Source organism: Hyperoodon ampullatus (genome assembly GCF_949752795.1).
Source record: "Hyperoodon ampullatus genome assembly, contig: scaffold_408, whole genome shotgun sequence".
Taxonomy (NCBI): Eukaryota; Metazoa; Chordata; class Mammalia; order Artiodactyla; family Ziphiidae; genus Hyperoodon; species Hyperoodon ampullatus.
In genome coordinates, this window is record NW_027640598.1 from 176,533 (window position 1) to 198,917 (window position 22,385).

Genomic DNA, 22,385 nt, shown 5'->3' on the forward strand with positions numbered 1-22,385 from the left:
GCAGATGGGACTGCTCCAGTAATACATTTAAGTTTTACAAACATAATTAGTGTCTCAGTAAACAAAACATTCCAAGATCTTCTTATTCTTGACATCATGTGCTCATTTTCTTTGTGAAAGAAAAATGGAGGTGGAAGCCACCTTTTGGCCAGATCCAGGATTGCAGCCCTGAGGCTCCGACCAGGGAGCTTGGCAAAGGAGAGTGAGGATGAAGTTTGGGCTCTGGGTCAATGGTCTCAGTGTTTTCCGTAATTGTTCACTTATTGGTGGCAATTTCTCTGTATCTACCATTTTTCTGGCATATCTAAATCTGAGATAGGAATCAAGGTCTGGTCTGATATGAAGATAAAGATTGTGAAGTGGTGTGTACAAGCCATAGGACATATAGAAACACACACACACATACACACACTGTCAATTCAATTTTAAAATCTACTTTTTTCTTCTGTAAAATTGAATGTAATGAATGTTTATAACGTGAAGAATGTATGTGCACACATATGTGCACTATCATCTTCATCATCAAGAGGGATTTTTGGGTGAGCACCCATGGGGCCACAATATCAGGGGAGTGTAAGATGCTCACTTCTCAAGCCTTGGAAGCCCATTTTCTCAAAGGGAAGCTGCTCTGTGTCCTCTCCTTAGGACAAGGGATGTAACTTCATTTGAATCTTACCACTTATATGGAGAGGTGCTGTCGGTTCTATGAGCCTGAGCTTTGTTGTCTATGAAATGGGACTCAGGATCCTTTTGTCCCACAGCCATCCCAAGGAGAAAATGAGAAAACCTGCTCAAAGTATATGGTACATAGTGGGACTTCAAGGGCTCTTTAAAAGTCAAGACTCAGTAGCAGGGGCTGGCTGAGCCTTAGGGCTAAGGCAGGCACTGTAGAAAGGCATTTTTCATTCTTTTTCCTAATGAGAATGTAGATATCTTTATGAAGGAAGCAAAGCTCTCTCTGGTATGCCTTGAGTTTAAAGTTTTAAAGACAGAAGGATCTCTAGTTTCATGCGAGACTCAGAAGCTCCTAAGAGCTGCCCAACATTGTGCCTCTGAGCAGACCCTAACCCAGTTCCCCATGCTGGGAAGACAGGCTTGCCTTTGATTCACCTGGTGAGCTCAGTGAGAGATGGCACCAGGGCAGCGAGTTGCGGTGTTTGTCTAACTGCTGCTCCTGGACTGCTCTGTATGTTAATACGTTTATAGGAAAATTCTAGACTTGTGTCCAATTCAACTGTGCAGGGGTCCTCAGATCATGTCACACCAGGATTTCAGCCATGTGCTGCCTTCCTGAGAGGCAAAAATCCATAAATTACTACCATTTCTTTGACTCACAATTATCCATTCTTCCTATCACTCATAGCTCAATATATATTGAGCTCAAAAACCCATACTGTTCATTGGAGGCATCCCATTAACTCTAACGTGGAAATAAGAGGGAAATATGGGAAATTTCTTTCAAAGGTTAAATCTGAGATGACATGACTCCTGCAATATTAACTTTTATACTTTCAAGGAACTGAAGATGTAAAAGAAAATCCCTCTTTGGACCCCTTTTCCCCATTCAGTCACAGGCCTTCTCTCTCTCTGTGTCTGTCTCTGTTTCTCTCTCTCTCTGTGTGTGTGTGTGTGTGTGTCTGTTTCTCTCTCCCTTTCTCCCCCGTCCTTCAAAATCAACATTCCAGAAAGCATTTTCTGCATTCCCAGTTAACATTCTTCACTTCCCACTAACCTCTTATCTCACTGCACTATTGAATCCTGCAGTGAACATGCTCTCACCAAGGTCACTAGGTCCAGCTATTTGTATAAATAGTTAATACATGAAAATTGCCTTAATGACCTCCTAAATTATACATGCTATGCAGACTTCTTCTGTTACTTAACAACAAATCTTTGACAGTTTCCCAGGCTCTGGAGCGTGAGGTACAAACCCAAGCTGTCCTGTTCTCTGTGTAGTCCTAGGCCAAGTTCTCTCCGTCCCTCAGTTTTTCATCTACAAAATGGGGTTGAGCAACAGTATCTACCTCATAAGGGTGCCTGGAGCATTAAATGAATCAATACAGTAAAAATCATTAGGAGTTTAAAAATTTAGCCATATTTATTTTTCGCATATATTTTTATCATTACTATCCCCACAGGCACACACAAAAAAATAGGATACAGAGTGGTGTTTATTCACAATCAATGACATTTGGGGTATACGGTTAGTGAGTGTGTTTGTTTCCTAGGGCTGCTGTTACTAATTAACAGGAACGTCGTGGCTTAGAACAACAGAAATGCATTATCCCATAGTTTTAGAGACCAGAAATCTGAAATCAAGGTGTCGGCAGGGCCAAGCTTCCTCTGAAGCTTCCAGAGGAGAATTCTTCCTTTCCTCTTCCAGCTTCTGGTGGCTCCTGGCTTCCCTTCGTTTGTGGCAGCATAACTCCTGTCTCTGCCTCTGTCTTCACATGGCCTTCTTCCCTGTGTGTGCGAAATCTGCCTCCTTTCTTTTATAAGGACATTAGTCATTGGGTTTAGGGACCATCCTAAATCCAATCATCTCTTGAGATCTTTAACTTAATTATATCTGCAAAGACCCTATTTCCAACTAAGGTAGGGGGTGTTATGATTTGGAAATACTGGGGGGCACCCAATTCAACCCACTACAGTGAGACAAGTTATAAAATTAAGTGTAAGATGAGATCTTATGATTTGTATGTAAATATATAAATGTATGCATACATGTATAAATATATAATACCTGCATAAGAATAACTCTGGAGGAATATAATGCAGATGAAAACATTACAAGGGCTTTTCTTTTCTTTTTTTTAATAAAATATTTATTAATTTATTTAAAATAACAATGATAAAACCATTATATTCAACCCATAAAATTAACAGAAATAACATTTTTATGAAAATAATTATATTTCTAAAACGAAAATAGTAAGGAGGCTTCCCTGGTGGCTCAGTGGTTGGGAGTCCGCCTGCCGATGCAGGGGACATGGCTTCGTGCCCTGGTCCTGGAGGATCCCACATGCCACGGAGCGGCTGGGCCCATGGGCTATGGCTGCTGAGCCTGCACATCCGGAGCCTGTGCTCTGCAACGGGAGAGGCCACAGCAGTGAGAGGCCCGTGTACCGCAAAAAAAAAAAAAAAAAAAAAAAAAGAAAATAGTAAGAAGAGTAGAATTGTTTTATACTTTGGGCAAATCTCTTTAATGTCTGGTGTAATAGGAGATAGTGGAATTCTCATACCTGCTTCTACAGTCAGACTATTGTTATATGTTGCTTTGGTTGAGTCATATAAGAAAATCTAGCCTCAAACAAATATGTAGTTGGAAAAGGGGAAAGTATTTTAACAGCCTTGTTAGATAATTGTGGAACCCGTTTTTTCCTCGTCATTTCCACATAAGTATAAAAACTCAGCAAGAACTTCCTTCCAAAGAGTTCACTATGGAAAAAGGGGGAAAAGAGTAACTTTATAGTGGAGACAAACACTACCTCAGACAAGTGTGATCAAGGTTAACATCAACAGTCATATTGATCATATGTGCCCTTGATATGATCTGATGAAAATAGCACTTGACCTCTGTGGTCTTCATCCCAAAGCCTACAATTCCAGTCAAATCATGAGAAAAACATCAGACAAATCCCATTTGAGGGACAGTCTACAAAATAACTGACCAGTATTCCTCAAAACTGTCAGGGTCATCAAAAAGAAGGAAAGTCTGAGAAATTGTCACAACTAAGAGGAATCTAAGGAGGCATGATGACTAAAGGTAATGTGGTATCCTGGATGGGATCTCTCTCACATAGCTCTTCAAATGTGCAGTCGGCAATGGTTCCACAGGATTTATTCAGCCGCAGTTCTCTGCCTTGCACTTTTAGAATCCTTGGTCTAGTTAAATCCCTTTGTTTCTGAGCCAGCTCATCAAATAACTTATCCATGACAGCCTCCACATCAGCTTCACTTGGGAGATAGTAGAGTTCTCCTGCATCAGGAAGTTCCCTTTTCCGATAATCTATCCCAGAATCTAGCTGGACCATGTTACAGTATTCCAGAAAGACATACAGCATTGCCCACATACATGCATTCCACTCTCTCATTGCCTCAGAGACTTTCAGGACAGCTATGAATGGTACAAAGTTAGCTCTTTGGGGTCCATTTTTATAGAGAACATCTGGTGGCCTGTTGGATGTTGCCACAACGATGACCCCATTTTTGAACAGATTTTCAAAAAGCTGTTTCAGAATCATGGCATCAGCAATGTCAGTGACCTGAAATTCATCAAAACATAAGAGACATGCTTCTTTACTGATTTCTTCAGCTATAGGAGCTATTGGATCGTATGATTTAGCCATGAGTCCTGGTTTCCTTTTTGGCAAACTCTGTTTAAGGCAGTGTATTCTTTTGTGAACATCTAGCATGAAACCATGAAAATGAACCCGTTTTTTCCTCTTCATTTCCACATAAGCATAAAACACGACCATCACCATTGTTTTCCCTGTACCTTAGGAAAAAAAAAGGTCTTCTGCCTCTATACTGTATCCTTTAAGGTCCTCATGTAATTCCTGCAAACACTGTATGACTCTTCTTTGATGTTCATCGTCCTTTAGCTCACGAGCTTTGATCAGAAAGTCATAGAGGTCCAGTGGTCCATGGCAAACAGCTAAAGCTTTTGAATAAACCTCTGTAGCAGCAGTTGGAGACATACTCTCGGGGGTCTGAACTGTATAGGCTTTACAAAAGGGTTTCCAGGGGCGGTGACCGAAGCGGCGAGAGCAGCAGCCCAAGCCCTGCACCCAACACATATTCCTCTCAGTCGGCTCGGTGCTAAGCGCCTAGAAGGGCTTTCCTTCAGATGGTGGGCTTTGAGGTATTATTATTTTATTTCCCTTTGTATGTTATCTATTTTAACTGTAATAAATTCCTATTGCCCTTGCAATTATACAAAATATTAAAAAGCCTGGAGAAACATAAACATTTTCTGCTCCAAGCACAGGAAAGTTTTCCACTTTAGTAGGGGAACATCCCTGAGGCACAGGAAGGGAGACAAAATGTTGGAGGAGCCCCTTCCACAATATAACAGGACACAGGTCTCCAAATTCCAAACCACACTGATTAATATCTGTTGTTTAAACTTTTGCCCAGCTAACTGAGAAAAAAACATAGGACGTTAATTTTATTTCGCTGTGCCCTGATGAACGGTAAGGTTGAGGGTCGTATCAGATGAGAAGCACTAGTGTACACTATTTAGATGTGGGGCTCAGCTGCCACCCAGAATTGGTTCATATCTTAATCTTGTGACAGGCTAGCATTGCCATCACTGTGCCTCAGTTCCCTGATGGTTACAGTTCAGAAACAATAGCTTCTCCTCACAGGACGTGGTGGGAATTAAATGACCAAAAATAGGTTTAGCATTTACAACACTGTAGGGCCAGAGGAAGTCAGTAATAATATTAACCATTCTTATTATTATCATACCTAAATTGACCATTAGTGCTTAAGGCCATTTTATTATTATGTAGGCTTATACTGCTTGGCTTGACTTGACCTCCATAATATGATGTTTGTAGAAAAAAAGCAATTTACAAAACCATATGTAGGGTATCATCTCATTGCTCATCTTAGAAATGCAGGTTATATTTGCATAACAAAATTTCTGAAAACAAATATACACTCACCTCTTAAGAGTACTTATCGTTGAATAGTAGACACCAAGGTTTTCTAATGATTTTTGCTCTTTTTGTCTCTTCTTGAGATCCCCAAAATAACATGGGGTTATAGATAGTTGAAGAGAAAGGGACATTTGACTAAATGGGATCACAGATCATTATGGAACAATACTTAATTATCTATTTAACCAAAGTGACAATAAAAGAATTTAAAAGCAAATACAGCAGGTTACATAGTTGTGAGCAAAACTTAGCTATTTTAATACTGAGAAGACAGTTTTCTTATGTAATTAAAGACATGATAAACACAACATGAAGCACAGGAAATTATTTTGGAAAGAGAAAAATGATCACCTTTCTAGGCAGATTATTTAAAAGGTACAGAGAAACCTTTCCCAATCTCTTATCAAGAGCAGACCTACAGTCAAAGAAACCCTGTCTTCATAGCAAATGAAAGAAAATTAAGTTTTATTTTAACATAAATATACTATTGATATTAAAGCTTATTATTTAAACATTTATGGAAGATTGGCTCAAGATGGGGGAGTAGAAGGATGTGTGCTCACCCCTTCTTGCCAGAGTACCAGAATCACAACTATCTTCTGAATAACCATTGAGAGGAAGACGCTGGAACCCACAAATAAAGATACCCCACATCCAAAGACAAAGGAGAACCCACAATGAGATGGTAGGAGGGGCACAATCATGATAAAATCAAATCCCGTAATTGCTGGGTGGGCGACTCACAAACCGGAGAACCATTATATGACAGAAGTTCTCCCACTGGAGTGAAGGTTCTGAGCCATGTGTCAGGCTTCCAAACCTGGGGGGCCTCGGCAACAGGAGGATGAATCCCCAGAGAACCGGACTTTGAAGGCCAGCAGGATGTGATCGCAGGACTTCCACAGGACTGGGGGAAACAAGAGACTCCACTTTTGGTGGGCACACACAAAGTCTTATGTGCACCAGGACCCAGGGGAAAGGAGCAGTGACCCCACAGGAGACTGAACCAAACCTACCTGCTAGTGTTGGAGGGTCTCCTGCAGAGGTGGGGGGTGGCTTTGGCTCACCATGGGGACAAGGACACTGGCAGCACCAGCTCTGGGAAGTACTCTTTGGTGTGAACCCTGCCGGAGGCCCCCATCAGCCCCACCAAACAGCTTGCAGGCTCCAGTGCGGGGTCGCCTCAGGCCAAACACCAACATGGAGGGAACACACCCCTCCCATCAGCAGACAAGTGGATTAAAGTTTTACTGAGCATGCCCTGCCTACCCACCACCAGTTCCACTCATCAGGAAGTTTGCACAAGCCTCTTAGATAGCCTCATCCACCAGAGGGCAGACAGAAGAAGCAAGAAGTAATACAATCCTGCAGAATGAAAACCACAACCACAGAAAGTTAGACAAAATGAAAAGGTGAGGAATATGTCCCAGATGAAGGAACAAGCTAAAACCCCAGAAGAAAGAACTAAATGAAGTGGAGATAGGAAACCTTCCAGAAAAAGAATTTAGAATAATGAAAGTGAAGGTGATCCAGGATCTCGGAAAAAGAATGGAGTCAAGGATGGAGAAGATGCAAGAAATGTTTGAAAAAGGCCTAGAACAACTAAAGAACAAACAGAGATGAACAGTACAATAACTGAAATGAAAAATACACTAGAAGGAATTAATAACAGAATAACTGAGGCAGAAGAATGGATAAGTAACCTGGAAGACAGAATGGTGGAAATCACTGCCATGGAACAGAATAAAGAAAAAAGAAATGAAGACAGCCTAAAAGACCTCTGGGACAACGTTAAACACACCAACATGCACATTACAGGGGTCACAGAAGGAGGAGAGAGGATGGACCCAGGAAAATATTTGAAGAGACAATAGCTGAAAAATTCCCTAACATGTGAAAGGAAACAGTCAACCAAGTCCAGGAAGTGCAGAGTTCCAGGCAGGAAAAACCCAAGGAGGAGCACGCCGAGACACATAGTGATCAAACTGACAAAAATTAAAGACAAAGAAACAATACTAAAAGCAACAAGGGAAAAATGACAAATAACATACAAGGGAACTCCCATAAGGTTATCAGCTGATTTCTCAGCAGAAACTCTGCAAGCCAGAAGGGAATGGCACAATATGTTTAAAGTGATGAAAGGGAAGAACCTACAGCCAAGATACTCTACCCAGCAAGGCTCTAATTCAGATTTACTGGAGAAACCACAAGCTTTACAGACAAGCGAAAGCAAAGAGAATTCAGCACCACCAGACCAGCTTTGCAACAAATGCTAAAGGAACTCCTCTAGGTGGGAAAGAGACTAGCAACTTAAAACAACCCTGTACATATATAGACAGCTATATCAAAACCTCATGCAAAGAGCAAACCCAAAAACTACAATAGATACACACACAAAAAAGAAAAAGTAACCCAAACACAACACTAAACATGGTCATCAAATCACAAGAGAAGAGAGCAAAAGAGGAAGGGAAGATAAAAGACCTACAAAAACAAACCCAAAACAATTAAGAAAATGGCAATAGGAACACACATATAGATAATTACCTTAAATGTAATTGGATTAAATGCACCAACCAAAAGACACAGACTGGCTTAATGGATACAAAAACAAGACCCATATATATGTTGTCTACAAGAGACCCACCTCAGACCTAGGGACACATACAGACTGAAAGTGACAGGATGGAAGAAGATATGCCATGCAAAAGGAAATCAGAAGAAAGCTGGAGTCGCAATACTCATATCAGAAAAAAGTAGACTTTAAAATAAAGACTGTTATAAGAGACAAAGAAGGCCACTACATAATGATCAAGAGATCAATCCAAGAAGAAAATATAACAATTGTAAATATATATGCATCCAACATAGTAGCACCTCAATATTTAAGGGGAATATTAACAGCAATAAAGGGAGAAATCGACAGTAACACAATAAGAGTGGGGGACTTTAATACCCCACATTCATCAATGGACAGATCATCCAGACAGAAAATCAATAAGGAAATACAGGCCTTAAATGACACATTAGACCAGATGGACTTAATTGATATTTATAGAGCATTTCATCCAAAAGCAGCAGGATACACATTCTTCTCAAGGGCATGTGGAACATTCTCCAGGACTGATGACATGCTGGGCCACAAAGCAAGCTTCAGTATATTTAAGAAAATTGAAAATATATCAGGCATCTTTTCCAGCCACAGTGCTATGAGATTAGAAATAAACTACAAGAAAAAAACTATAGAAACCACAACACATGGAGGCTAAACAATATGCTACTAAACAAGCAATGGTTCACTGAAGAAATCAAAGAGAAAATAAAAAAATACCTAGAGACAAATGAAAATGAAAACACAATGATCCAAAACCTATGGGATTCAGCAAAGGCCGTTCTAAGAGGAAAGTTTATAGCAATACAATCTTACCTCAGGAAACAAGAAAAATCTCAGTTAAACAAACTAACCTTACACCTAAAGCAACTAGAGAAAGAAGAACAAACAAAACCTAAAGTTAGTAGAAGGAAAGAAATCATAAAGATCAGATCAAAAATAAATGAAATAGAGACAAAGAAGACAACAGCAAAGATCAATGAAACTAAAAGGTGGTTCTTTGAAAAGATAAAAATATTGATATACCTTTAGCCTGACTCATCAAGAAAAAAAGGGAGAGGACTCAAATCAATAAAATTAGAAATGAAAAAGGAGAAGTTACAACTGACACCACAGAAATACGAAGGATCATGAGAGATTACTACAATCAACTCTATGCCAATAAAATGGACAACCTGGAAGAAATGCACAAATTCTTAGTAAGGTACAGTCTCCCAAGACTAAACCAGGAACAAATAGAAAATATGAACAAACCAAACACAAGCACTGAAATTGAGACTGTGATTAAAAATATTCCAACAAACAAAACCCCAGGACCACACAGCTTCACAGGCGAATTCTATCAAACATTTAGAGAAGAGCTAACACCTATCCTTCTCAAACTGTTCCAGAAAATTGCAGAGGAAGGAACACTCCCAAACTCATTCAAATAAGGCCACCATAACCCTGATACCAAAACAAGACAGAGATACCACAAAAAAAGAAAATTACTGGCCAATATCACTGATGAACATAGATGCAAAAATCCTCAACACAATACTAGCAATTCGAATCCAACAATACATTAAAAGGTTCATACACCATGATCAAGTGGGATTTATCCCAGGGATGCATGGATTTTTCAATATCAACAAATCAATCAATGTGATATACCACATCGACAAATTGAAGAATAAAAACCACATGATCATTTAAATAGATGCAGAAAAAGCTTTTGACAAAATTCAGCACCCATTTATGATAAAAACTCTCCAGAAAGTTGGCACAGAGGGAACATAGCTCAACACAATAAAGGCCTTATATAACAAACCTACAGCTAACATCATACTCGATAGTGAAAAGCTGAAAGCATTTCCACTTTGATCAGGAACAAAGCAAGGATGTCCACTCTCACAACTTTTATTCAACACAGTTTTTGGAAGTCCTAGCTATGGCAATCAGAGAAGGAAAAGAAATAAAAGGAATCCAAATTGGAAAAGAAGAAGTAAAACTGTCACAGTTTGCAGATGATACTATATAGAGAAAATCCTAAAGATGCTACCAGAAAACTACTAGAGCTCATCAATGAATCTGGTAAAGTTGCAGGCTACAAAATGAATACACAGAAAACTGTGGCATTTCTATACACTAACAATGAAAGATCAGAAAGTGAATTCAAGAAACAATCCCATTTACCATCACATCAAAAAGAATAAAATACCTAGGAATAAACCTACCTAAGGAGACAAAAGACCTGTACTCCAAAAACTATAAAATGCTGATGGAAAAATCAAAGAAGAGACAAACAGATAGAAGGATATACCATGTTCCTCGATTTGAAGAATCAATAGTGTCAAAATGACTACACTACCCAAGGCAATCTACAGATTCAATGCAATCCCTATCAAATTACCAATGGCATTTTTTCACAGAACTAGAACAAAAAAATTTTAAATTTGTATGGAGACACAAAAGACGCTGAATAGCCAAAGCAATCTTGAGAAAAAAAAAATGGAGCTGGAGGAATCAGGCTCCCTGACTTCAGACTATACTACAAAGTTACAGTCATCAAAACAGTATGGTACTGGCACAAAAATAGAAATATAGATCAATGGAACAGGATAGAAAGCCCAGAAATAAACCCGTGCACCTATGGTCAATTAATCTATGACAACGGAGGCAAGACTATATGATGGTGGAAAGACAGCCTCTTCAGCAAATGTTGCTGGGAAAACTGAACAGCTACATGTAAAAAAAATAAAATTATATCATTCTTTAACACCATACACAAAAATAAGGTCAAAATGGATTAAAGACTTAAATATGAGACTGGACACTATAAAACTCCTAGAGGAAAACAGGCAGAACACTCTTACCTAAATTGCAGCAATATCTTTTTCAATCCGTCTCCCAGAGTAATGGAAATAAAAAGAAAAATAAACAAATGGGACCTAATTAAACTCAAAAGCTTTTAAACAGCAAAGGAAACCATAAATAAAAGGAAAAGACAACCCACAGATTGGGAGAAAATGTTTGCAAATGATGTGATTGACAAGGGATTAGTCTCCAAAATATACAAATAGCTCATGTGGCTTAATATCATCAAAACAAACAACCCAATCAAAAATGGGCAGAACACCTAAATAGACATTTCTTCAAAGAAGACATACAAATTGCCAACAAACACATGAAAAGATGTTCAACGTCACCAATTCTTAGAGAAATGAAAATCAAAACTACAATGAGATATCACCCCACACCAGTCAGAATGACCATCACCAAAAAGTCTACAAATAATAAATGCTGGAGAGGGTGTGGAGAGAAAGGAACCCTCCTACACTGTTGGTGGGAATGTAAATTGGTACAGCCACTATGGAGAACAGTATGGAGGCTCCTTAAAAACTAAAACTAGAGCTACCATATGATCTTGCAATCCTACCCCTGGGTATTCATCCAGAGAAAAACATGGTCCAAAAGGATGAATGCACCCCAATGTTCATTGCAGCACTGTTTACAATAGCCAAGACATGGAAGCAGCCTAAATGTCCATCGACACAGGAATGGATAGAGAAGTTGTGGTACATATATACAATGGAATATTACTCAGCTGTAAAAAAGAATGAAATAATGCCATTTGCAGCAACATGGATGGACCTAGAGACTGTCATACTGAGTGAAGTAAGTCAGACAGGAAAGAGAAATATTGCATGATATCGCTTATATGGGGAATCTAAAAAGAAATGATACAAACGAACTTATTTCCAAAACAGAAACAGATTCACAGACTTAGAGAACAGACTTATGGTTACCAGGAGGGAAGGGTGGAGGGAAGGGATAGTTAGGGAGTTTGGGATTGACATGTACACACTGCTATATTTAAAACTGATCACCAACAAGGGTGTACTGTATAGCACAGGGAACTCTGCTCAATGTTATGTGGCAGCCTGGATGGGAGGGGAGTTTTGGGGAGAATGGATACATGCATATGTATGGCCGAGTCGCTTTGCTGTGCACCTGAAACTATCACAACATTGTTAATGAGCTATACACCAATATAAGATAGAAAGTTAAAAAATACATCCAAAAAAATAAAATTAAAAAATTAAACCTTTATAATAAATTCATTCAATTTTAGCCAGCTTGACCATACAAAGTAAATTTCTCTTCCTCTCTCCTCTACTTTCTATATCCATTTAGTGTGTCCTGTATTCTCCTCTTTCTCATTCTGAAACAAGTCATTCTACTGTAGGACAAAATTACCTTTTCCTTTACCAAAAATGCATCTCCATACCTCAAATATTTTCTTATCCCCAAACACCCTACTTTTCTTACATACAGAGATGAAATAATTTCCCATAGTAATTTTAGCAGCTTTAATTATATGTATTAATTAGAATTCTTAATGCTTACAAACCATAAACTATAGTGAAAACTAGGAAGTAAGCAATTGTGAACTGTCTGGTCCATTCCGACAGTTTGTAGATGGGCAAATTTATGAATACATTTGATAATTTTTAAAAGCATGTGCTTCCTCATAGTACAAACTTTCAGTGTGGCACAAGCCATTTTTGCTAACAAGACCAAATATCTTTTGTTCCTTTTTAATAAGGGGACAAAAGTAGGTAAACCTAGATGTACATTTAGCAATTAATGTTTCAGTGTATTATTTTGAAATGATCTAGGTATTACAACAATATCTATAATTTAACTCAGCAAAATTCTAAGGTTGGAAGTTACTAAAAGTTAATAATTTGGGAAACTATTTTTAAGGGGACATTATAAAACATAATTACTCCACAACTACAGAGCCCACGCACTCTGGAGCCCATGCACCACAACTAGAGAGTCTGCGCTCCCCAACTACTGAGCCCACGTGCTCTGGAGTCAACACACCACAACTAGAGAGAAGCTCGCATGCTGCAATGAAGAACCTGCATGCCACAATGAAAGATCCCACGTGCCACAACTAAGACCCAACACAGCCAAAAATAAATTAAATAAATATTTTTTAAAAAAAATTATTACCGTTTGAGGGGCTTCCCTGGTGGCGCAGTGGTTGAGGGTCCGCCTGCCTATGCAGGGGACATGGGTTCATACCCCAGTCCGGGACGACCCCACGTGCCGCGGAATGGCTGGGCCCGTGAACCATGGCCGCTGAGCTTCCATGTCCGGAGCCTGTGCTCTGCAACGGGAGAGGCCACAACAGTGAGAGGCCTGCGTATTGCCAAAAAAAAAAAAAAAATACTGTTTGAAAGTTATTTTATACACTTTTATCTTATGTACATTTACTTAACTCACTTGCTCTTAACAATTATGTTGAGATCACTCATGAAATTTTAACAAGACATTAAGCAGCTAGCCATAATCTTATTATTTTTCTTGCTGGCAAATATTGTAAGACATAACATGAACTTATGACTAGTATATCTAGGTAGAACAAAAGTTGTATCTGCATTATATTTAATGTTGATAACTCTGAAGACATGTCTGTCTTAATTAATCCAACAAACAAACTAGTTTTTATTTACTTTAGATTATCTCACATCATGTGAACTTGAAAAACCATTTGTGTTAGTTTCTATTTTACTTCTTAGAGTTTAGCGATACTTAATTTATATAAGCACTTCTTTTTCTTTTCTCTCTTTTTTTTTTTTTTTGCAGTACGTGGCCCTCTCACTGTTGTGGCCTCTCCCGTTGCAGAGCACAGGCTCTGGACACACAGGCTCAGCAGCCATGGCTCACGGGCCTAGCTGCTACGCGGCATGTGGGATCTTCCCGGACCGGGGCACGAACCCGGATCCCCTGCATCGACAGGCGGACTCTCAACCAGTGCGCCACAAGGGAAGCCCTATTTTTCTTTAAGCCAATCAAATAGAGATCTTTTACAAATCTTTTACCATTTGGAGGTAGAGAAGTATCACACATCTCTAACATACACATAGACATACAGACAAATAAAGATATAGCTTTCATTTTTAAATTTAGCAATGATATAGGTACAATAGTTTAAAACTCACTAATTTATAATAGAACACTTGGATTCAAACTGTGTTTCTGGCAGATGGAAAAGTTAAGGTTATCTGCTCAGATGGCTAAAGCTTTTTACCACTATTTGTAGAGAAGACTTTTAAGATTTTTTTCATTTGTCTAGTTTCCAAGTAGCTCCTATAAATTTATTTCTTTAACTTCTGACAAGAATCACCTCCCTGAAGTTTGCATTTAAAAGAGATGCTCTCAGGTCCTAGAGAGACAGAGTTGAAAGTCTACATCTCAAAGGCACTGAGAAAAGATGTAAATTTTCTCTAAGAATGAGTTTTGGTGCATATTTGCCTATTGTCAAAGGCCTAGGATAATTATTGTTTAAATTTTCCTTCTTTTTCTTTGTCATTTGTTTCTATGTATTTTTTAAATTTCCTCTTTGATTTCTTCAGTGATCTCTTATTTAGTAGCATATTGTTTAGCCTCCATGTGTTTGTGTTTTTTATATATTTTTTTCCCTGTAATTGATTTCTACTCTCATAGCATTGTGGTCAGAAAAGATGCTTGACATGATTTCAATTTTCTTAAATTTTCTGAGGCTTGATCTGTGACCCAAGATGTGATCTATCCTGGAGAATGTTCCGTGTGCACTTGAGAAGAAAATGTATTCTGCTGCTTGTGGGTGGAATGTCCTATAAATATCAATTAAATTTATCTGGTCTACTGTGTCATTGAAAGCTTGTGTTTCCTTATTGATTTTCTGTCTGGATGATCTGTCCATTGGTGTAAGTGGGGTGTTAAAGTCCCCCACTACTATTGTGTTATGGTCGATTTCTTCTTTTATGGCTGTTAGCATTTGCCTTATGTATCAAAGTGCTCCTATGTTGGGTGCATAAATATTTACAATTGTTATGTCTTCTTCTTGGATTGATCCCTTGATTACGTAGTGTCCTTCCTTATCTCTTGTAACAGTCTTTATTTTAAAGTCTATTTTATCTGATATGAATATTGCTACTCCAGCGTTCTTTTGATTTCCATTTGCATGGTATATATTTTTTCCATCCCCTCACTTTCAGTCTGTGTGTGTCCCTAGGTCTGAAGTGGGTCTCTTGTAGACAACATATATATGAGTCTCATTTTTTTTTTTTTGGCGGTACGTGGGCCTCTCACTGTTGTGGCCTCTCCCGTTGTGGAGCACAGGCTCCGGACGTGCAGGCTCAGCGGCTATGGCTCACTGGTGTAGCCCCTCCGCGGCATGTGGGATCTTCCCAGACCGGGGCATGAACCCATGTCCCCCACATTGGCAGGCGGACTCTCAACCACTGCGCCACCAGGGAAGCCCACGAGTCTCGTTTTCGTATCCATTCAGCCAGTCTGTCTTTTGGTTGGAGCATTTAATCCATTTACATTCAAGGTAATTATCGATATGCCCCCTAAGAGTAGGCAACAGTCAGTAGGACATTAGCTGCAAATGGGGTGCAACCCACATTTCTGGTTGACTATATTCTTGGGGCCTACATCCTGACGTTCGAGCCACCTGCACACACAAGAAATGACAACCTATGTGCCCTGGGCAGGCAGAAAGCCAAGCCAAGTTCTCAGAACATACAAGACAAACAGGAAAGTGATAGCTGTCCCTGGGAGGAAAAGGATCAATAGCCAACGGGTACCTAAAACCAAATTCACCAGTCACAATTCAAAGAATTAAATCTTACAAATGTTTTTCTTCGGCCAATTGGAATTTGGAAATGAAGAGACACTGTAAGATTTTATCCTTCCCCTCTTGACTGGACACTACAGACAGAGATCCAGGAGAGCTGACTTTGGTAAGAATTCTTACCCTTAGCCAGCTTCTGCCAGTTTTTCAGGATCCCATCTGTAGACTCCAGAGCAAGTGAGGTGCCCCAGTGGAGCCCTTCATGATTGCCAAAATGGTAGGAGAGTAAAAATAATTTTCCCTTTACCCTTCATAGTTTTTGGCTGAGACCCCCTGTAATAAAAGACATTAACAAGAGAAAAACAAATAAGTTTGTTAATATGTATACTTCATGTACACATGGGAGATACCCAGGGAAACTGAATAACTCCTTGAGATGGTCCATGCCACCACCTTAAAAACAATCTTCAGCCAAAGGCAAAGAAAGATTTTGGGGGTGGGAGGAGAGGCCAGTTATTCGAGTTTACCAAGAAAAGCAAGGTTAACAAGGGTAAGGTTTGTTATGCCAATTAAAGTTGGTGCCTTCTCCATTGACAAGAGTTTCATGTGATTTCAAGTCCTCCTTCAGAGGGAAGAACAGAGAGGGAGACACTTACTTGTGGAGATTTCCGTTATAAATGTAAATGTTCCTTACAAAAGGGTAAGTTCTACTCTGTTTTTAGAGATTTTCTTGTGTCTGTTTCTTAAAATAATCAGCTCAAAATATTCCTTACACCACAGAAGCATATTTTGCGTGGCAGGTTCTGCTACCCTTCACAGCAGTGGGTAGTACAAATATAAATGGCGTATTCATGTAAAGAACAATATATATACCAAGTAACATTTGAAGACACATTAGCTAACAAAATACATGAAAACATGAAGAGCTGTTATTTTCGATGAAAAAATGGCAAGTTGCAGAATATGAATAATGGGATTCTATACTGAAAAAGAAAACATGTATGAATAAATATTTTTGTGTATCTCTGATTATGATAATGTTTCACCTACAGACAAACACATCTGGAGAAAAGGCACCAATCTATTGAGAGTGGACACCTTTGGGTCAGAAGACAGGTATCAAGCAGAAGGGAGAGTCAGGGTAATTTCATATTATAAATATACATTTCTGTATTGTTTGAAGAATTGTAAACAGGAAAATTTATTAAGAGAAAAAATTGAAAATAGAAAATACTTTTTACAGATAAATAAGTTACTCGAGATTTTAGTGTTTTGGAAATATATTCAAAGAATACCCATTTATGGAGGGAAGAAGCTGAGCACAATTTTTGATAATGCATTTGTATGTGTAAGTGTGTCTCAGTTTGGGTTTATGTGGCTGAAACTTGATAGTTAATCTGTGTGCCTCAAGTTCTATCCCCCTAAATATTCATGGGCTCTGGAGCCATGCTATTTGGGTTCAAATCCATGATGTGTCACTTTCTAAGTATGCTAGCTTAGGCAAAGTACTTAACCTCCCAGTTCTTTACTATCTTCATCTGTAAAATAAGGATGGAAAAAAGTCACACTGTAATTCTGAGAATAAATGTTACTTGACCCAAAACAAATGTTGGCGAATTTTAATACTTTCATGTTTATATGGGCCATTAGTATTCTTGTAAGCACTGAAATTATGATGCAAATGGATGTTTATTGACATTGAATGACATTCAATTTGTGTTGCTGGTGAAGAAAGCAGGGTATAACACTATAAGAAAGATGAAATTTTATTTTTAGACAGAAGTATGACTATACTTGCAGAGGAAAAGGAACAGGATGGTAAATATCTGGGTAAATATAACAGACTATTCTTCTTCTCTTGAGTTCTGTTAAAAGATAAACTGAGGCATATTAACATTTTTACAAATTTAATTGAACAAAGATTGATTCTAATTGAGCACCAAATGGGAAGTGAATAGGAGTGCTCCACTGACAGGAGCCAGGAGAGTGACTTACTTAGGGAAGGTATGGAAGCAAAGAAAAGAAATTATTTGGCTGGCAACAGCTTAAAGCTCACTTGGCTGCTTGTGATTGGTTGTCCTTAGTTTTTGATTTTGTAACCTTGAGGCATTTACAGGCTTAGATTTTGGTTTGCTTACATAGGCTATCATGGCATTAGGGCCACCTCTAATGGCCCCCTTGTTTAATTACTTTAACAATTCCACCTTTGGTATTAGTGTCACTCTCAGTCACCATCAAAATTGTTCCTGTCTCACCATGAAAACTTGTAGATTATGATATCAGGCCCATAGAAGAATTACTTTTGCTATTTATCTCATTGTTCATCTTGTTCCTGTTTCTTCAAGCACAGTGAGACCATCTGATGGCTGTGAACATGCATTTAAGACCTTTGAGAGAACACAGAGCACCAGGGAGACTACAATGATGACTATCAGGAGGATAATACCAAGAGAGTAATGTCTACTCTTTAGCTAGGGCCCCCATGAACCAAACCAGTTGGCATCAAATAAATCAAAGAATGTACCTGGAAAGGCATCAACTTGTTTTAGCTAAGTGTCTTGTTTGTTAATTCCTCATATTGGCTACAATACCAGAGGTGTTTATCCAGGTACCACAATAGGTATTTGTTATGGCACAGACTGCTCCTTGTTCAGCCAATAAGTAAACTAAAGGAAATCTCTTATCTAAAGGCATCTTAGCAAGAAAAGTCTAGGGACTCTGTTGTATAACTATGGCCTTTTTTTGTATTCAGCAATAGCTGCCAGAGTTAAGAGGCATTGTCTTCCCATGCATTAACAGAGAGAAAAAGAAAGTACCAAAAAGGCAAAAGAATTAAAAGTTTTATATTGGAGATGAGGATCTTGATCTGTGATCTTGGGAGAGCTGTCCACCTCTAGATGCCTCAAGATGCTGAGGAACATCCCTAGTCAATTTTAAGTTTAGATCTCCAGCCCTTATGCAGTTTCAAGAGTCTGGAAATGATTCCTGAAACTTGACTCTTCAATCTTGGGTCAAGATTCAAGTGCCTGCAGTTTGGCTGCTATCTGGATAGTGAGAGGGACATGGTATGGTCCCCTTCAAGAAGGCTGAAAGGAAGTCTTTATTCTTATTGACTTCAGGTCAGAAGGGTGGGAGAAAATGGGAAGTGTTAGTTTGGAGAGTTGTAGCCAGTATCTGAGGAAACTGGAAGAATTCAGGATCCAGTCCAATTTACAGGTAGATAACAAAACCTCAAAGATAATGAACATGAATAGAACCTGATATCCACAAGGATGTCTTATACTTTTTTACTAAACATCTTCTTCTCTCTACAACCACTCTCTCACTTCTATTAAAGATAATCACAGTAAGACCAATTTGTTTGCAAAATAGGTCTAGTCTCGTTAAACTCGGCCTGATGTTTATATAACTGTAGCAAGAGTACTGACTGACCACAGAGGCTATTTTAAATTTTTCTTTGCTGGAACTTTTCATAAGGAATCTCAATTGGACATTTAAAAGCCTCTTGAGGCTAAGAAGCCAAGCCTAAGACTTGCCATCAAACTTTGCCTACAATACCTATAGATCTGGGTTAATTCCTTTCTTCTTGAAGTCTCCTCAATTTCTTGAGGTTTCCAGGCCTGCAGGAAGAGACCTTCCTTACTTACCTGGGAAAGCTGCTGGGAACCTAGCAAGCAAGGTAAAAGGCTGGTTTTCCAAGAGGCTTTACTGGCTCCATAAAGTCAGCCTCAGTTCCTTAAAGTTGTGTGGTCTATATTCTATGCATATTCTGAATTATGATATTCTGTCAAAGCCGTAATATAAACAATGTTTCAAATTGTATTCTAAAAACAGATTCTTACTGAATTTATACAAACAACTAAATTGCCATGAAAATAATTACACTCAACAAATTTCCCAATTCTGGAGGAATCAGATACGGAGAAAAATGAAATGTTTCAATTCTGTTTACAAAGGTATACTTTATCAAATTGCTATACATCATAGACAGCTTAAAAGAAAAAGGCTTCTTTAAACCTGTAAATAAAAACATTAAAGAAACAGCAGTGTTTCATGTAAAAAGTCATAAAAATTATAATCATCCCCATCAGTTCATTCAACCCATGTTATTAATTCTTGTTCTGCTTGAATCTAGTTTTTCCATTAGAGCTCAGGAAATTCTTACCCAGTCAGTAGTACGTTCTTAAAATTTTCAGAAACCTGTATTCTATAGTACTATTCAGAGTTTTTTCCATGAATCTCTCTGAAGATGAATCACTTTTGCAAAAGCATCAGAGTAAAACAACAACTGTCTGTAAATGACAAAAAAAATTTTAAATGCCCATGATTAAATATCTGATGAGAGTTTATTATAATGAAATTGACTATGAAATTTGGTTATTTATGTGACATAAAACATATCAAGATAATAACCAGAGTTATGACTGATAACATTATACCAGGACATATTAGATTTCTAGGACTTTCATACAATTTCTGGAACACATATTAAAAACATATATCCATACAAATATAACCTAAGAAGGTTTAGTATCACTTATTTGACAATGCTTCCCACGTATTTCACCATATCCAATAAACCTAATTATTTTAACATCTTACCAGGTGAGAGACAAAACCTTGGAGATTTTTCCAGAAGCCCTCTCGGAAATCTCAAATATAATTTAAGGTTAAAAAGATTCTATTCATAATTTGGCTTTGGGAAGTTGTCAAAAATGTCAAAAGGTTTGAGCATTTGATTAAATAGGATCATAGATCATTATGAAATAATTAATTATTTATTTAACCAAAGTGACAATAGAAGATTTTAAAGGCAAATACAGAAGGTGACATAGTTGTGAATAAAACTTAACACTTTTAATATTGAGAAGACTCAGTTTTCCCAAGTAACCAAAGACCTGATAAAGACAACAAGAAGCACAGGAAATCATTTTGGTATGACATAAAATCTTTGTTGACCAGGCAGACTTCCAAAAGGTAAAGAAAAACCTTTCCCAACAGCTTATCAAGATAAGACCAATAGTCCAAGAAATTGTTTTTTTTTTAACAGAGAGAAAACCAAATTCTGATTTTACACCAAGGTAATGTTGATATTAAGACTCATTCTTTAAAAACAAAAATAAATTCATTCCAATCTAACAAGCTTGACCACACATACAATTCTGTTCTCAAGATTCCTTTTCCACAAACATTCTATACTTTCAGGTTTTGTCCTGTATTTTCTCTTCTCTTTCATTCTGGAACAACCAGCCAGTCTACTTTAGGACAAAATTCTCTCCTTTTCCCTCAGGAAAAAAACATGTCCTTCATACCTTTCCTTATTCAAAAAAACACATTCTAATATCCTTACCCACTTTCCATATACAGTTGTTTTCTTTTGCCCTTATTACTTTGAAAGTTTTAATTACATACACTGATAAGAATTCTTAACCCTTAGAATTCTTAATTTCTAGTGAAAACCAAGAAGTAATCGTGGACTGCCTGTTACATTACCATTCTGTGGATTAGCAAATTTATAGATACATTTCATAATTTCTAGAAGTATATTCTTCCTCAAAGTAAATTTTTTTAATTTGCCATAAAATATGTTGACTAATTGACCCAAACATCTTTAGTTCCTCTGTAATAAAAAGTAGATAAGCCTATGTTCAGTAACCAATGTTTCAGTATATTATCTTATATGGAAATTATCTAGATATCCAATGAATATTCATCATTTAACTTAATTTAGTCACTTCAAGGTTTCAAGTTACCAAAAAGATTTTGGAGACTATTTTTAAGTAGACATACCATAAAGCATAGTTATTATTGAAATGTTCATTTGTAAACTTTTATCTTACTTACCTCTATTTAATTTACTTGTTCTTAACAATTATGTTTAGATTACTCATGAAAATTTCATGAGGCATTAAACAGCTAACCATCATCTTGTTAAAAAACAAAATTCAACTGAATATATTTTAAAGATCTTATTGGCTTTATTCAATGATTTATGAATTGGGCAGCATCCAATCTAGCAGATTCTACAGCTCTGAAGAGCTGTAGAAAATGACTTATACATGGAAGAGAGTAGGAATAAGGAGGTTATATAGGCAACAAAGTAGATTGGTTATTGCCAGATTACTTTTCTTCAGAGGACAGAAGAGATCTATTAGGCAGATTACCAAACAAGTGCTGATCAGGCAATTCCTGATTGACTGGCATAAGGTTCCATTTCTGGGGAAGCCAAAACAGTAATGAAGTCTTGTTTTGGCGGGGCTTACCATAAGTGACTCCATTTTGGACCTGTTGTCATGTTTTAAAGAATCTTAATTTATTTTTCTTGCCAACAAATTCTGTAACAGATAACTTGAACTTATGACTACTATACCCAGATAAAACGAAAGTTGTATACTGGCATTATATTTAATAATGATAACTCTGATGTGTTTATTTTAATTAAACCAACAAATTTAGCTTTTTATTTACTAAAGATTAACCTAGATCACTTGAA

At 37.8% G+C, this 22,385-nt stretch overlaps 1 protein-coding gene across 1 annotated transcript in view; it reads right to left on the minus strand.

Annotated features, from left to right (window-relative positions):
- Positions 1 to 3,743: 3,743 nt before the first annotated feature.
- LOC307070106 (AFG1-like ATPase) overlaps positions 3,744 to 22,385 on the minus strand; it is a gene marked incomplete at both ends in the record, with an annotated part of 45,218 nt that continues 26,576 nt past the window's right edge. The window contains 3 exon segments of the mRNA XM_079728692.1: positions 3,744 to 4,499; positions 4,503 to 4,732; positions 4,735 to 4,843. Coding sequence (XP_079584818.1) covers positions 3,744 to 4,499; positions 4,503 to 4,732; positions 4,735 to 4,843 — 1,095 coding nt within the window.